General features: G+C 36.5%; 1 protein-coding gene across 20 annotated transcripts in view; it reads left to right on the top strand.

The window, feature by feature from the left end:
- Positions 1-17,465, top strand: part of PARD3 (par-3 family cell polarity regulator) — an 823,651-nt gene that overhangs the window by 481,143 nt on the left and 325,043 nt on the right. For 12 of the 20 annotated variants that reach the window (XM_064285100.1, XM_010600267.3, XM_010600273.3 and 9 more), the window contains 5 exons: positions 5,071-5,196; positions 6,678-7,057; positions 11,086-11,225; positions 14,268-14,396; positions 16,608-16,646. In XM_064285100.1, coding sequence (XP_064141170.1) covers positions 5,071-5,196; positions 6,678-7,057; positions 11,086-11,225; positions 14,268-14,396; positions 16,608-16,646 — 814 coding nt within the window. The remainder of the gene's footprint in view (positions 1-5,070; positions 5,197-6,677; positions 7,058-11,085; positions 11,226-14,267; positions 14,397-16,607; positions 16,647-17,465) is intronic. The other 8 variants (XM_010600277.3, XM_023539777.2, XM_003420709.4 and 5 more) reach the window with 1 other exon arrangement.

The following is a 17,465-nucleotide window of genomic DNA, read 5'->3' on the forward strand; positions in this document are numbered from 1 at the left end:
CAGCTCCTCCCTTTTTTGTCCTCTCCCTTTTTATTTTTTGCAAAGTGATTTCTTCTTCCATGGGAACATGGTTGCTTCTGATGAAGAATCCTGGCACTGGCTGTCCAGAAGGACAGCTTTTCTCTATTCAGGTACACTGACACGTCAACATGCTCTGAACTTCCATCAGCTTTAATTCCTTTCTATCATAAAAGTGTTACAGGACTACAATACCATAGGTAGTAGATTCTTTATTATTTTAGAACACTTCATTCTAGTTGCTGGTTGAACTTGTTTTTTACCTATAATATTTGAGGTACATTTAAGTTGAAAGGAAACCCTGGTGACATAGTGGTTAAGTGCTACAGCTGCTAACCCAGAGGTCAGCAGTTTGAATCCACCAGGCACTTCTTGGAAGCTCTATGGAGCAGTCCTGCTCTGTCCTGTAGGGTCACTATGAGTCATAATCGACTAGATGGCAGTGGGTTTTTTGGGTTAAATTGAAAACAGGTAGTATGGAAATACCTGCTTGCATAGGCCCGCATTTTTCAGGAAGACAGAAGTGTCTGTTATTACCACTTTCCGCTGATTTCCCTTCAGAGGGTACTTTTCATTCTCAGTCTAGCTCTTACGTTATCAGTCCAATTTTCTTGCAGAGTTCTTTGATAGTTCATTCTCATTCCTCCTGTAATCATTTTCACCTAGTGGAGCAAATGAGATAATTTTGCAGATTGTACCACTTTACTTTTTGAGAAAATGATTCTAATAGTGAGGTCAAGTACTTAGAAATCAGCAGGCTACTAACTTGGCCTTAATTCAGTCTGTTCTGTTGATTCCCTGATGGCTGGCTGTGTCACGGAGGGTGAGTTCTCTCCTTTTCCCTCCCCCATCAGTTCTCTAGCCTCTGGTGGTGAGAAAAAAAGATCGTGAGGTTCTCGTGACTATCCAACGTTGGATGCTAAAGTCTCCGTTAATAAACTTCCATTATGTTTCTTGTAAATATGCTACTTTGTTTATGATTTGTAACTTTAGGTTAGCATTACCGATGGCCTGGATCCTACGTGAGGACTTATTTTAAAGACAAGCCCTTCAGTAAATGAAGCATATTGTATATTTTTACTTTGGATTGTTAGTCTAGAATGAATACTAGAAAGGAGAAAACAAAAATAGTACATTTTCAAAATAAAATCTATTATCGAGGTGAATTATCTAGGGAAGACCCTCAGCGAGATGGATTGGCTGCAGCAATGGGCTCAAACATAGCAACAATTGTGAGGATGGCGCAGGACCGGGCAATGTTGCGTTATGTTGTAGAGACGTTATGAGTTGGAACCAACTTGATGGCGCCTCATGAGAATAACAACAGATGATTGTAAATCCATTAGCTATTCATCTGAAAAAAATATTGATGTCATTGTAAAATTAGAGATTTCTAAGTTATGCTATTTTAAACTGTCAGGTACTGAAAGGAAGTGTTATTGTGTGCCATCGCGTCAATTCCAGCTCATGGTGACCCTATAGGACAGAGTAGAACTGTCCAATAGAGTTTCCAAAGCCATAATCTTTACAGAAGCAGATAGCCACATCTTTCTCCTGCAGAGTTGCTAGTGGGTTTGAATTGCCGACCTTTTGGTTAGCAGCTGAGTGCTTTAACCACTGTGCCACCAGGGCTCCTTATCTGAAAGTACCTATTGGAGATAAATTTATAAACATAAACAACTTGCCAGTGCTAATTAACTGCTAAGTAATTTACATTAAACATACCGTCAGGTTGATTCCGACTCACAGTGATCCCATGTGTGTCAGTAGAACTGTGCTCCATAGGGTTTTCAGTGGCTGACTTTTTCAGAAATAGGCTGCCAAGCCTTTCTTCTGAGGTACCTCTGGGTGGAGTCAAACTTCCAGAGTTTAGGTGAGCAGCCGAACATGTTAACTGTTTGAACCACCCAGGGATTCCAGTATTTAAAATAGTCTATATAAATTTCTCTCAAAATGTTCTGTGGGCTATTTTTTAATACCCAAACTAATTTAAAGTACATAAGAAAGATAATAATTATTAGTCATTGTAGATTCCAGAAATGTTGAAACCATATTGAGAAATTGCTTGTGATTTCAGTGATTAAAAACTAATTAATTAACTGGAGTGACTCTTGGGTATATTTTTCCTGCAGGGACTGAATGTGTGCACTTTTAAAAAAGTGTTCTTCATCTGTATAGGCAGCTCTTAGCAGCAGGTGTGCCACCACGTGTTTGATTACGTGATGATTACCTGTAGGCGACTGAGGCATCTTTTCCTTCAGGCTTGTACTTGCCTTCTTGTGAAAGTGAAACGGTACAATGTCTTCTCCCAGTTCTAGTGTTATCAATAGCTATGATGCAATGTGTGACTTCTCAGATTAATGTCTTCCACTCAACAGAATCGTAGATATATCTTAATAACTTGTTTAATTCTTCTGATAGAACACTTTGTTCACTGACAAATAGATACAAACAGTAGAGAAGGCTAGGGAGAGCAATCATGGACATGACTGTATGGCCTATTATAGAATCTTACCCTTCCTGATACTGAGTTAATTTGCTCTTATATTTATAGTAGTGTAATTATTCTTACCTTTGAGCTGAGAGAATATTTGTATTTATTTAGTTTCTATATATGGTAGTAAATAACTACTGTCTCCTTTAGTCCCTAATAATTTAGACTCCACATTAGAGTGTATGTCCTAACCCTCAATTAGTAAAATTATAAGACACTCACGTATCATCTCCTGTTATTTTTCATGTACTTTGATATACTTGACTGTCATGAAATACACGGTCTCTTTAGTATATACAGTGATTAAAACTCGATTGAAGTTAGCGGTGACTCAGTGTTCACGGAAGAAGCAAGGTTATACTGCAAAATAGCAAGTATACCAGGGGAAGCAGGACCTTTGCTTATTCAATTCCATTGAGTTATATCTTTGGTATAAAATGATACTTTCAAAAAAAAGAAAACAAAGGATCCAGTTCTAAAAGCTGTCTTATTTGTATTCTATGTTGCAGTTACCTTATTAGAAATATGAGACTTGTTTGCTTCAGCGAAACTCAATCACCCATTCATTCAGTTGTCCTTTATCAAGACCTTACTACTGAGCTAAGTGCTTAAACGTGTGTTTCTGAATACTATCTTCTTTATCTGCCAGGAGTTCATAATGCAATAGTAGAGATAAGGTGTATATGTAAGTAACTATAACAGGAGAATGAGATAAATGGCCATAAAACATACAATAAGTACTGTAAGTGTTTAGAAGAGAAAGCTATCTATTTGGATATATTTCTACTAGAAAGGCTATGCAGGATACTGTGAGTTGAAATCCTGTTGGAAAACATACAGAGCCTATTGGAAATTATGTCTTCAACCTTAGTTTATGCAGTATTCTAAGTTCTAGTGTCTATGTGGGCATTTTTTTCATTTGTCTCTTTAAGTCTTAGGAATTACAAAAGAAAATGCAAGCTTAGAAGTGCCAAAAATAAGTTCACATAAAAATTTTACCATGGTCATGATACAGATTTTATGCTAACGATCAAGTAAGTCATAGCAATCAGCACTAGGCCAAGACTGGTGATATTCCTTCTGCTGTGGTCACATAATGTGATAACGTGTTTACCGTTTGTTTCGGGGTGTGTAGAGTATTCTGCCATTTAGGAGGTTAGTCTTGTCTAGCAAGTACATTAGTAATTTTTACAATTGTAATTTTGATTTGTTCAACATGGGTCTACAAATTTCATTCCAGTTTTTCTTTTAATTGAAAATTTGATGGCAGATATCAAAGATAAGCGATAGCATTGTTCTAACCATTCGCAGACTTTTTCTGATTTTTCTTAAAAAAAAAAAAAGTAGCATTACTTACTTTTTGAGAGACCTGACAAATTTTGCAATTCAGAATATTAGGCACTCTAAAATTCAAATGCCGAACACAGAAACTCTTCTATTTCTAAAATCTTCCCCATTATCCATCTCCAGCCTACATTGCACAAGGTTAGCTTTTCCTCGTACCTTTGCTTCCACCGAAGGATGAGAGCTGCCATCTCGGCAGAGTACCAGCTATCTTAGAACAGAAAACCACCAAAGCCATTCACAAATACACGCTCATCCTTTGTTCCACGCGGTGATACCCACTGAATCATCAGACTTGCCCCTTGTGAAGCATTTTTAAGCATAGACAGCAGTGTGTAGTTTGTTTAGAAATGTAATACTGATGAGCCAGAAAATCATTTCTTATTTTTACTGAAAGCATCAATATCTACACATCATTTAGACTGTTCAGATTTGTGTCTTGGTATTATTTTAAAATGTATTAGTAGTGATTTAATGCACCTTGTTTTAGGCTGAATTTTCTAGAGAAACAAAACCAGTGAAGTGTGTATACACACACACACACACAATTTCTTTCTATATAAAGAGATTTATCTCATGGAAATGGCTTTGTGGTTGTAGAGGCTGGCAAATTCCAAGTCCATGGATCAGGTGTCAGGCTGGAGGCTTCTCCTGATTCACGTGATTACAGGGGCTGAGGAACCCAAATTGGCAGGGGCTGCAGAAGCTGGAAAATCAGGTCAGATGGCAGACTGCTGACTCAAGTCCCAAGAAGCGGAGGTCAGATAATGACGAGCCGGATGCAGGATCCAAAGAGAGCTTTTCCGGAGCATTCTTATATACTAGATGCAGGCCACACCATCTCGGAAGCTCCCCTTACTTGAGCAAGGTGGTGACTTGAGTAAGGATGTGACCTGAGTAAGGGCGTGACTTTAGTAAGCACATGACTCAAGGTACACCCCACACTAATCCTGACTCATTAACACGTGGAGGTTTAAGCTTTGCAACACAGTTATACAACACCACAAAATGGACAACAGATCACAAAATGTAGGACATGACATGATACTGGGAGACATAGCCTAGCCAGGTTGACTCATAGCATTAACCATGGCAACCTCCATATACAGCCTCCTTATAAGGAAGTCTTTGTAAATACAGCACATTAAAGCAGTGGGAGATTGTGCACCCTGGAACTATTACACGTGTAATCATTTGCATTCTTAATGTTCCAGAACCCTGGGGTTGTTAGTAAAGCGATTGGAGAAAGGTGGTAAAGCTGAACAGGAAAACCTTTTTCATGAGAACGATTGCATTGTCAGGATTAATGATGGCGACCTTCGAAACAGAAGATTTGAACAGTAAGTGTGTGTTGGCTGTACTGCTTCTCTGTCATGCTTTTGGCAGTGGGAATGCTTCAAACAAAATGCCTCTGATCTCTGTCTTTTTACTGGAAAGGAATATTTTCTGCCATTACCTAGCTTTTTAAAAATTTAATCAAACTCAAGGTAATTACTACCATTAGACTATATTTCAAAATGCCATGTGACTGATAGAGCTCTTTGTAAAATATTATGGGCTTAGTTTAGGCTTCATAATTTTGCTACTTCCTTACCATTTAGAAAAGTGATCAGTGTGCTAGTTTTTATTATACTTAAGCCACTTTTCTAACGTTGGTGCACATAGTGTTTCTCAGTATGAGTAAACAGAAAACGCTCCTTTGAACCCCCCTGTTGGGGACACATAAATTTTCTTCATCCTGGTTCACGTCCTTATTTAGCTACAAATAAATGAATGACGTTGCCCAGGTCCTGTTATAAAAGCCGGAGTGAGGAGAAACATTAAGGACTCAGGGAGACTACTGACTAGCTGGTTTTCGTGTGATAGCACTGGGACCCACTACCATTAACATTTTGAATCATTGAGGTAACACTTGACTTCTTGCAATTTTTGCATACACAGACTTGAATTATGTTGTTGTTGTTAGGTAGGTTCCAACTGATCGCTACGTATAGGACAGAGTAGAGCTGCCCCATTAGGGTTTCCAAGGAGCGGCTGGTGGATTTGAACTGCTGACCTTTTGGTTAGCAGCCGAGTTCTTAACCATGATGCCATCAGGGCTCCTAGCTGACAGATAATGAATAGTTAGTTGCTTTGTATAGTTTCCTAAGTAAATTTTTAAAGAGAGTTATTTCTTTGAATACTCAAGTGTTCTACCTGTAAGGAAATATTTTATAATTTTATGAAAGCTGTATTGAATAAGGTTGTACAGAAGTTGTATTTGCCATATTTTTACAAAAATCATGCATGCCTTCTATGTTTGTGTGCCAGCCTCCCCTGTGAAGTATTTTTGTAAGTGCTGCTATGCCAGTTTTTCTCTATGTGTTGCTATTAAAAAAAAAAAAAAAAAAATTAGCCTGACGTACTTACACAAATACCTCACGGCGGTACGGAGCAGTTGGCAAAAGAACGTAGAAGGCGTATGTTATTTGCGTAAAATATGGTAATTTCTGTTAACTTCGAATTTATAATACCTCTGTTCAGTGATGTGCGTAAAACAGTTGTTTAATGATTTACGGTTGAGAGCACAGTATTTTATCTGCAGTTGTAGATGATTTTGCCATTTTTATTTAGAGAACGAGAAATTTACATTTGGAGAAACAGCTCTGCTTATACTAGGGCATGCAAAGTTGATTGATAAATGGGTTTTTAGTATTTTGCTGTTCACTTCCAACAAAGTCTGTCAGTTCTTGTTGCTTAATTAGTATACTCAATTAAGTTCATAATATCTTCTAGTCTGTCAGTCTTAATTTGCTAACTTTCTATTCTTTCTAAAACCCAGAGCACAACATATGTTTCGCCAAGCCATGCGTACACCCATCATTTGGTTCCATGTGGTTCCTGCAGCAAATAAAGAGCAGTATGAGCAACTATCCCAAAGTGAGAAGAATAATTACTATTCCGGCCACTTCAGCCCCGACAGCCAGTACATTGATAACAGGGGTGTACATGGTGCAGGACTTCACGCAGTACCCAGAGTGCCCAGACTGAATCAGCACGAGCAGATAGACTCTTACCCACGACTACCTCATAGTGCCAACCCCACCGGGAAACCGCCGTCAGCTCTGGCTCCAGCACCACAAAATGCATTTAATACGAATGTAAGCAGTGGTTATAACACCAAAAAAATTGGGAAGAGACTTAATATCCAGCTTAAAAAAGGTATGGTTGGTCTTGTTTTATTTTTACAGAATTTATTTTAAAAGTTAACCAACTAGCCCCAAACGCCCTAATGTTTATTATGTGAAAGAACTGATATACAGATTTTTTCCTTTAAGTTACAAAATGTGCTTTTGAAGATGTTTTAAAATTGTAATTTTTATACTTTTCTGATTCATTTTGCGGTACAGAAATTCAAATGTAATAGTTCAGAGAATAAGACTTTGAAAAAAAGTTAATGCCAGGAGGGTGGCACTTACTACTGCACTAAAATTTCTGATAATGAATGAAATTGAAACAAGACCTTTGGGGGTGTTACTGTGAAACCCAAACACATAGCGAACATTAGACTGCTTTGATTGGTCCATTTGTGCAAATACAGCCCTCAGCGAGGACTTTAGAGGACCTCCATTTCAGCCCCATCGTTTTGGGGATGACAATTGACTTTTGAGGCTTTCAGTCATTGAACCACAGAAGGCTGAGAAGCTAGGCCATTGGCTCCTTGTCTCCTACTTTTCCAAATACTCCATTGCTCCCCTTTTTTGAAGTGACATGGAAGTGGTAATGGGTTGCTAAGCCTGTATCAGGCTGTGCACCCATTCCCAGTACTTTTATTTAAGCATCCACTTTTCATAGACTGTGGTGTCATGGTCCAGGAAGCACACTTTTTCAGTTCAGCCTCCTGCACAGCTCAGAGCTGACTGCTGGGCTTAATAACAACTTTCTGATTTCCAAGTCAGTGTTTCCCCCCCAGGGGCTGAGATACCCTTTTGCTGTTCATCATCCATCTTCAGCCAAGCATTTCGATAAACTTTTTAATCATGTCTTTCAAAATAGCGTCCTCTTAAAGATTGTTCCTTTTTTTTATGAAGTTAGCCAACCCCCAGTTGGATGGAAATGGGTCTAAGAGAGGCTGAGTGACTTGGTCAAGTCACACGGTCGCTGGGAGCAGATTCTTTCCATATCCTGAGGTTCACACAGTCGGCCAGGCTTTACAAAGTGGGATACTCTGAGACTGCTATTTCCTTTCTAAATCACGCTCTTTGTTGAACTTTTTGTGAACCACAAATTCTTTATTCCTGGAGACTGGATTTTCAGCTCCAAATACTTGGTTGATGTGAGCTGGAGTCGACAGCTTGCCTCCACTTTTGATAACTCCTTACAAATACAGAGGCATATCAGCGTAAATATCCTTTTAGCTCTTTCAGTTCCCAAATGAGGGAAACATTGGACCCCCTTTCCTTCTTTTCCTCTATCCAAATGACAGACATTAGTTTTTAAGCAACATCACGTCAACAACCTCAAATAGAGCTATATAAAAAATAAAATTCTGCTTGGGATTTATCACCAAAGGTAACGTATTTTACTTGGCCATTGTTATAAACATGTTTGCCCTTTTATACTGATCTAGGTAAATGTGGTTTTTTTTTTTTTTAGGTAAATGTGTTTAGTTAATTACCAGTTTTTCACAATTATTATGTTTAAGAAATTATGACATTAGTATGAACTTTTTAAATGAAGTGAAATTTTATTTGCCATTGAAAGGCAAATAAAGAATCATTCTTCTGAATACAGGAATCAGCAGTTTTATTTTGACAGCATTTAAAAAGATATGATTACATTTTATACTGTCTAACTTAGAATGTGGTTAATCAGCATGAGAAAAATAGAAACAATGATTTCCTTTTAAACATTTTTTTGACCTTGGATTATCTAGATGATGTAAAGCCCCATGTATCTTTCTTGATTTTAATTTAATAAATGAGAATATATGACCTAAGGAGCAAAGTGCTGCCCACACTTTGAGTGGTTTATGAAATAAATTATGTTTACTATAAATGCAAATGGGGAACAATGCTGATTTTCTTTGATTAGTTCTAAATACAGATATTTTAATAATTGCAATTTTTGTGAGAATTGAACAAGGTTTCATTGTAGCTAGTAGATAATAATTTTACCAATTATCATTACATTTAACGTTTTTAGTGAAATACATTACAAACATAGGGTGTGTAGATGTTAAACTTTAAATTCAGTTCAAAGTGAACTAACATGTTTTGAGTTTTAGCAGTTCTTTAAAAACAGAAATCAACTCTTAGGGACTAGAAAGGGAAGCGGTCACTATAATGATTCTTGGGCATGATTGTGGATCTGTGTCATACAGCATGACAAAAAGAATAGCCCCGATGTACTTGCCTCCATAATTATGATTTCTTAATATTTACTTCCATTTTGGCATTCTGAAATACCCTGCTCTTTTGTAGAAATTAGCTTTTTAATAAAGTCAGAGGAGAAGGTCAGTAATCTGTTTCAGTCAGTGCAAAATGTTTTGTTGGCTTTGCTAATGAAAATTGATATCTGTTTATCTTCTTTTAAAGGTCATTGCCTGAACTTTTAGCTTACAGATTTAGGGGTTATTGCTGATATTTTAATAGTATTGAGGTCCCTATAACAGTCAGCCTTTGTAGTTACTACAAATTAATATTACAAAGGGAGAACAATTTAGAATTCTTTCTTAATAAATGTTATTGCAAGTCATTAGAGTGCCATGAAAACACAGAGACATATGGAAAAGTCCCAGCAGGATAATTAGGAAAATTTCATGTAGACAATATGCCATTCGAGTCTTCAGCACAGAAGACAAGAAATTAACAGTCCAGGCCCATTGACGTGACTTCAGACTTCAAGTAGATGAATGTTTTGTTTCAACTGGGGAATATTTATAGTAGGTTTAGTTACAAGTATAAATTATTGAATGTTTTCTTCATTTCTGTTTCATGTTTCTTCTTCATTCCACATTTTCATTCATATTATTTGTCTGTATTAATTTGCTTACTTAGACTTATACTTTTACATAACATTTTTACTGAAGTGTACCATTAAGTACATTATTTTCTAGATTTTCACTTTAGCTGATCTCTTAATTCATCCCTGAATGAGCAAGTCTCTGCCCTAAGTATCATTTTTTACCAAAATGGAAACTTATATTTAAGAAGTAACTTTTTTAAAAGCTTAGGTAGAAATTAGTCATTATTTAAGGTGTTATAAAAATTCTGACTCATTAGAAACTTATCATTATCTTCACATTTTATCTTGGCACATTTTGGCTTATTGCATTTTTATTCTAGTGACATATAACCCCTTTTCCTACACTGTGTTGAGCTTATAAGCCCACCTGTCAAGAAAGCTGCCAAAGAACCTAGAATTTAAATTGTACAAATCAGCCGAGTAATTTATAAATGCCTCATTAATTTCAGTACCTTTAAACATAATATGATGATCCTCAGAGATGGTAGCCATGAGCTGAGGTGGATTCTTCAGTGAGAAATTTGCTTTAATGTTGTCTTTTTCAGAAGTATATGGGGGAGGATTTAGGTGAACTAAGAGAGAACTTTAAGAGAGAACTAAGGGTCGCTATGGGTCGGAATCGACTCGACGGCACTGGGTTTTTTTTTTTTTTTTTTTTTAAGAAAGAGCTATGTAAAGGTAATAGGGTTCAGTCCAGGTCAGTAAATTGCTGTGAGTAGTTACAGCCTTGGGAGTTTCCATTGTCTGTGTCCAGAAGATTGTCCTCTCCCTGGACATTTTCTTCTGCCTTGCTTCCACCTCCTCCCCGTCAAATATGGACACCATTATTACAGAGTAAGACCTGATTTTTGAGGTACTGTGGGTTTTAATTTTTTTTCCCCATTGAGAAAAATTAAGTTTATTTTTGTACCCAAGGATTAAGATCGATTAAAAAGTTTTAGCAGGCAAATTTGTATATTAACTTCCACTTTTCTTCAAGATTGTCATTTCTTCCTAGATTAATGATTTTTCCATATATGTGCCATTTGACCCTATCATAATTGTCTATTTTGAAAAATGTATTACAGTCTTAAAATATTAGAAGAAATGTAAGCCATTGTGAAAATTATACAGTGTCTTCAAGTTGAGGTAAAAAGAGAATAACAAATCCTTTAAGTTTGATGGGCCTGTAAAATTTAAGGTATCTTGTTATATTTATTCCTTTTTTTCTGTTACATATCCAGGTACAGAAGGTTTAGGATTTAGCATCACTTCCCGAGATGTAACAATAGGTGGCTCAGCTCCAATTTACGTGAAAAACATTCTTCCAAGAGGGGCTGCCATTCAAGATGGCAGACTCAAGGCAGGGGATAGACTCATAGAGGTGAGTGACTTCTCTAAATACGGCATTCCTTGATTCTTGAAAAGCTCCATTTTGAAGATTAAAATCTTTTTAATATTTTCATAAAATACAAAGTAAATTATACATTTTAGCAGAAGTATGCATTACAAAGCAGTGTATTTCTATGTTTTCCATTTGCAATATTTTATGTTACTTTGTGAGAAGCCATGTTTTCATTTAGCTGACTCATGAAATTTTCATGATTCAGAATGTTTGGTTTATGGGATCACGTTTTGTCATTATGTAAGTATAATGTCTATTAGGTTATACTTCTAGATGATTTTACATTTATGTCTGCTGATACAAAATCGTTATCTACTTTGCAATCAGAACAGACAAATGAGATGAATGGACACAGTGTGTCTCGTTTAGAGCAACAAGGAAATTCTGAAATGGCAGCATAGAGAATGAATTGAGACGTACGAGTCAAATGTCAGAAAAAGAAAAGTGAAATAGTTTTTCAAAATGTCCTTTCTGTACCTTCTGAGTTTCTGTTAATTGTTCTTTGAAGCTTTCTTTGAAATACGTAAACATAGATAGGTTCCGTTTATGTAAATATTTATTCAACATAAAGAGGAATAAAAAAAAGAGATTGAGAAAAATGCACTTCATTAGCCATTCTTTTCTTAATATTTTCTGCAGACTACCTAGTCTGTATTCTTATCAGTAGTTTGTGTATTTCCCAATTATGAACTGCAGTAGCTGTGTGGTGCAAACGGTTAACATGCTCAGCTGCTAACCACAAGGTGGGTTGTTCGAACCTACCCAGAGGAGCCTTGGGAAGAAAGGCCCTGCTGATCTACTTCTCAAAATCAGCCATTGAAAACTCTATGGGGCACAGTTCTATTCTGATACCAGTGGGGTTGCCATGAGTTGAAATTGACTCAGTGGCAACTGGTTTTGGTAATTATTAACGAGTACCTCCTGGCACAGTGGGTAAGTGTTCAGCTGTTAAATGAAAAGCCTGTGGTTCTAAGCCAGCAGCCGCTCCATGGAAGAAAGACATGGCAGTTGGCTTCTGTAAAGATTACAGCCTTGGAAACCCTACGGGGCAGGTCTACTCTGCCCCGTAGGGTTGTTATAAGTCAGAATCTACTCAACGGCAGCAGGTTTAGTTTGTTTTTTGGTACTCAAATATCAATCTTAAACTTTTAATAAACTTTGTCTTTACTTGTAGTTTCATAAGTAGTGAATTGGCCTCTCCAGATCAAGCTTTCCTAAAGACGTTTTTCCGTGTCCTTATTTTGGGCACAGATTCTTAAACCTTATTCCCTTTCTGTTTTTCCCATTTTTCCATCAGTGTAGCAGCCTCAAGTGTGTCAGTAGATTTGTGCTCCATGGGGTTTTCAGTGGCTGATTTTGAGAAGTAAATCAGCGGGCCTTTCTTCCCGAGGCTCCCCTGGGTAGGTTCAAACAACCCACCTTTTGATTAGCAGCTGAGCGTGTTAACCGTTTGCACCACACAGCTACTGCAGTTCATAATTGGGAAATACACAATCTGCTGATAAGAATACGTAGTCTGCAGGAAATAATAAAACGAATGGCTAATGAAGTATGTTATTTCCCGGTCTCTCTCCCTTTTCTTCCTGTTTCTGTGAAGGCACAAACATTCACATTAATGAAAGTTATCTATGTTTATGTATTTCAAAGGGAGTTTCAAAGAAGAGCTTGAGTACAAATTATATTTAGAGTTTTGCTTCCAGAAGGACCACGTGTCCTTGTAGTATAAATTGAGTAGTATTAGTTCAATTTTGCCGTTGTAGTGAGCATCTCAGCTGGGACTTGAATCCAGTGGCCTTTTCCTCTATGTCCAAAAAAAAGTGTGTCCTGTTATCTCTCTCTTCTTCCTTCCTTCATCCCTCCTTCCCTCTCCCCCTTCCTTTCTCACTTTCTCCATTCCTTCTTTCCTTTCAAAATCACTTTGTTTTTTGAGTCTCTCTCTGTTTAATCACATTAGTGCTTTACTTCAGACACATCACAAAGACTTCTGTTTTTCTTTTTGAAACTTCAGAAATTGGCTTTGTTTTCTATAGTTGTCAGCTTTCTCTTAAAACTGAAACTTCATTTTCACGTGTTTTCAACCTAACTTTCTGGGATCGATAGTCATAGCTCTACAATATTTACAGTTCTGTGGGCAGCTTTTCCTCAGTATATGGATATTTGTAATCATACATTTTAGAAAGTATCAAATACCTAATATTTTTTTTTAGTTGCCTAGAAAATTCTTGCTTTCTCTAAACCTGTTGTTAACATCTTTCCTTTGTTTTTTAGTAGCAGGGCAGGGCTTCTAACGCAAATTTTAACTGCAGGAAGATTTTAATGTTGTAATTTAAGTCATGTACTTAACTGCCTTAAACAATTATTTTTTGTCTGAAGAGAATAATACAGAATTTTTTTTTAAAGAAATGTACACACTCTGTTGTAGTGCTCTCTGATAATGTTATATTTCCTGTGAGATGAAAGCAATGAGTTTCCCTAGGAATTGGATATTATAAATCTTTTTTCCCTAGTAGAATTTCCTTATAACCTAAAAAAAAAAAAAATTTGAGGTGAAGTATTGCTGCCTCCCCAAAAACATTGTCATTATTTCCTAGTGATTCTTCTTTAATGTTAATAAAAAATTTTCTTCACAATTTTCAGTAAAATTTGATTGAAAGTTAAAATATTTTTGACCCTATGAAGTCAGTGACTTTTTATTTTGGTGTAAAAATATCTATCCTATACAAGACCATTAAAATATTTCAGCTCAAAGCCAGTAAGTTTTATGTTAACTTGACGTTTTAAATGCCCTGGTGGTTTGTACCCTTTAGTTTATTGATGAATACTAAAATATTTACTAGTTACTATCTTACATCCGGAGAGCTGGTCTGAGTTTCTTTTTCCATCGCAAAAGCCCAGTGATTTTCAAATTATTGCAGAATTTATCATCAAATAAGTTATGTTCCACAGCAGACATGGCCAGTCCTAGAACGGGGAACTTTTGTTTGCACAGAATTGCAGCTGAAAACTTTTTATTTGTTTTAGGTAAATGGAGTCGATTTAGCAGGCAAATCCCAAGAGGAAGTTGTTTCCCTGTTGAGAAGCACCAAGATGGAAGGGACTGTGAGCCTTCTGGTCTTTCGCCAGGAAGACGCCTTCCACCCAAGGGAACTGGTGTGTAGATTTAGAGCAGCTGAAAGATTTCTTATGCACATGAGCCAGAGATCTGGTTTAGCTACCTTTAGCAAATGTTTATTGAGACGTTTTCCAAACTTTTCATATTTTATGTCTCCTTCAGCTTTAACCTAATACAAGCATTCTTTTCTCTCGTACTCTTTCAGTTTTAGAAATAGACATCTACAGTCATGAGTATAGGGATGTTTAAAGATCAGATTGTAGGGATATTGTCTTGACAGCAAATGTTTATTACTGAAAGCTTTCAGATGGACTGATTGAACACAGAGAAGTCAGTGATTTCATAACTGTCACTCCAAAGGCTGTGGTTGAAAGCTTGCCATCCCCTCCAGTCCGTGTGACACGTTTTTCGTAGTACACGTAGGTAAGCCAGATAAAGATGTTTGCTTGTTATTGTATGAAAAGGAGCATTTAAAAAAAAACGATGATGATTTAAAATAAGAAGACCCTGAGTGCAGATAAGCCCCATGACTATTAATTCCCGATATACATCACATTATCTGAAGTGAAATCAAAAGGCATTTGTCTGCAGACTGTCTGCTGCACTTTTAATAAATGCGTAAATATGTCTAGCTGTTAGACGGAACATTTATATGGTATTGGTGTGAGTGAAAAATGTATTTTAAAGGTACATAGTTCTGAGTATTTTTCTGTAAAAATGCTAGGTTTTATTTACATGTAAATATTGCCTACTTAGAGGATTACCTTTATCTTTTGTTGTGGTGAGAAAGGGTTTTACTTCAAATACATGTGCTATTTTAACTATTTCGAAACAGATTCTAATTGGGTCATTTTAGAATATTTGACATCTCTTTCAGCTAGCTTTTGTCTAAACAACAATTAATCTTTAGTGGCTAGCAAATTCCCAAATTTGTTGTATAGCCTAATCCCCATAGGCTATAACTTCAAGTATGGATATGTCATGGTTGATAACATTTTTCCTTTATTACAGACAGGATAAATTTCAGTCCTCTGACTATCCCATCCCTCGGTCACACACAACTTATTGCAATTTTGTGGAAATCCTAGCTTGCGATAGGGTTGAAAAGTGAACACTTGTTTTAAGTAGGTTTTGAATAAACTATAGAAATGTCTTTATTTATATCTGAAAATGTTTAATGAGTTCTTCCTCAATTTAAATTCTTTCCCATTTTTCTCCTACTGTTATCCAATTTTGTGCTTAAATGCCATCTGATCCTAAATCTGGAGATGCCTCTATTAAATTGTAAATGAGCACTTTCAAAAAGAAAAATAAGCTTTAGAAGTGACTTGATAGGCTGTAGTTCTTCCTCACTTTACCCGAGGCTGGGCAATAACCAGCACTAGATTGCCAAAGCTTGAACCACCGCTCTCAAGCAGCCTCTCCCAGGGCTGGTGCCACCATGCAGCCAGCTTGGGGTTATTCACGTTCTGCTCGTCCAGTTTCGATCTTCTTGGCTTCTGTTTTTCCCTTCTGCCGCTTACTTTTTGTTTGTTTGTTTGCTTGTTATTTAATCTATTGCTTGTGAGCTTTTCACTGAAGAGTGAGCTAGTAGGCCATCAGACTGTTGTGCACCTTGCAGCTTCCTTTCAAGATTTAAAAGAATAAAAACCTGAAGACCGAAGTTAGAGAGGGCGTTTAAGAAACTGATCTCTGAATCAAATGGACAGATCTTTCCCTTCCTCTGTTTGGGGTGTCTGTGTTTAAATTCTATGTTTAAGACTAAATACTTTTATTAATATGTGCCTATTTAATAAATCAACCTTTAAGTATCTATATAATTAAAGCAACTTTCTATTATTTGAAAAAAATCATATTCCTTATGTAATTTTTTAAAAGTATAATGCATGTGGTTCAGACAGTGATTCAGGCTACCTAGCTATCTGGTCTAGCTACCAAATCATTATATACATTATAATTTAAATTTAGTCAGGAGAATAAAAAAACAGTATTACAAACAGTGCCATGAATAGGAAAAGCAGTTGGATAAGATTTGTTTCCCTCCAAAGTAACTTTTACTTGTTCATTGAAAATTTACAACTAGAAAAAAATCTTAAAACACACACACACAAAAACAACCTAATGACGCTTTATATATTTTGTGGATTTTTGAGAACCAGCAAAATTTCTTTTAAATAAAGCTTTGTGTCCCTGTGTGTTGAAGATGGCTTTGGTCAGTCTGTATTTATGTTTTTCTTCAATTCTTCTAGAATGCAGAGCCAAGCCAGATGCAGATTCCAAAAGAAACGGTAAGAGCTTTGTCTTTTGCAGGGTGTAGAGATGTTGGAAAGATTACATGGAACTAACTTCTTATACTAATCAGTCATGAAGTTACATGTTCTCTCTTTTCCTGGCACCTGATAGGTAACGTATAGGCTCATTCAGTTCCAGAGAGGTCTTATTTTAAGGTGACTTACTGTTACTACCCCAACTACAGAACATTTTCTGATTGTTTTTGGCTGGGCAGGCATAAAAGAGAGAGAGAATAATTTCCTATTCACTCCTGTATTGAGAGGGACCCAAAATTGGCGAGTTTAATAGTTTGACAGATTTATAAAGGACTTCATAAAGTTGTGAAATGCTATCCTATAAGTGGCTACAGAGTGGGAGAAAATAAAAAAGACAACTTGGCTCAGGTACGGAAAAAATCAGGGAGTGCTAAAAGAATACAATAAAAATGTGTCATAAATAAGAAGAATAAAATGAGATGTCAGTAATTAGGCTAAACGTATCAGTTATCATAATAACTGTAAAGGGTGTAATTTATCTTAATAAAAGTCAAGTACTCCCAGATCACATTAAAAAGCAAAACTAGTTTTGTCCTATTTAGAAGACAAATCCTAATACAGACAATAAGAGAATACGTTGATTCTAGCAGGCAGTGCTAGCACAGTGAAAGTAAGAATTGCCGTATCAGTATCTGAAAGTTCTCTAGTGTGGATGCACTGCGTCAGGAAAAAAGAGGGTGCTTTATATCGACACATAATATAATCTGTTAGCAGTTCTAATACTCAGAATCTTTTATACACCAAACAGCGTCGTTCCCAGATATGTTTATGATATGATAG

The sequence above is a fragment of the Loxodonta africana genome, chromosome 4 (assembly GCF_030014295.1).
Source record: "Loxodonta africana isolate mLoxAfr1 chromosome 4, mLoxAfr1.hap2, whole genome shotgun sequence".
Lineage (NCBI taxonomy): Eukaryota > Metazoa > Chordata > Mammalia > Proboscidea > Elephantidae > Loxodonta > Loxodonta africana.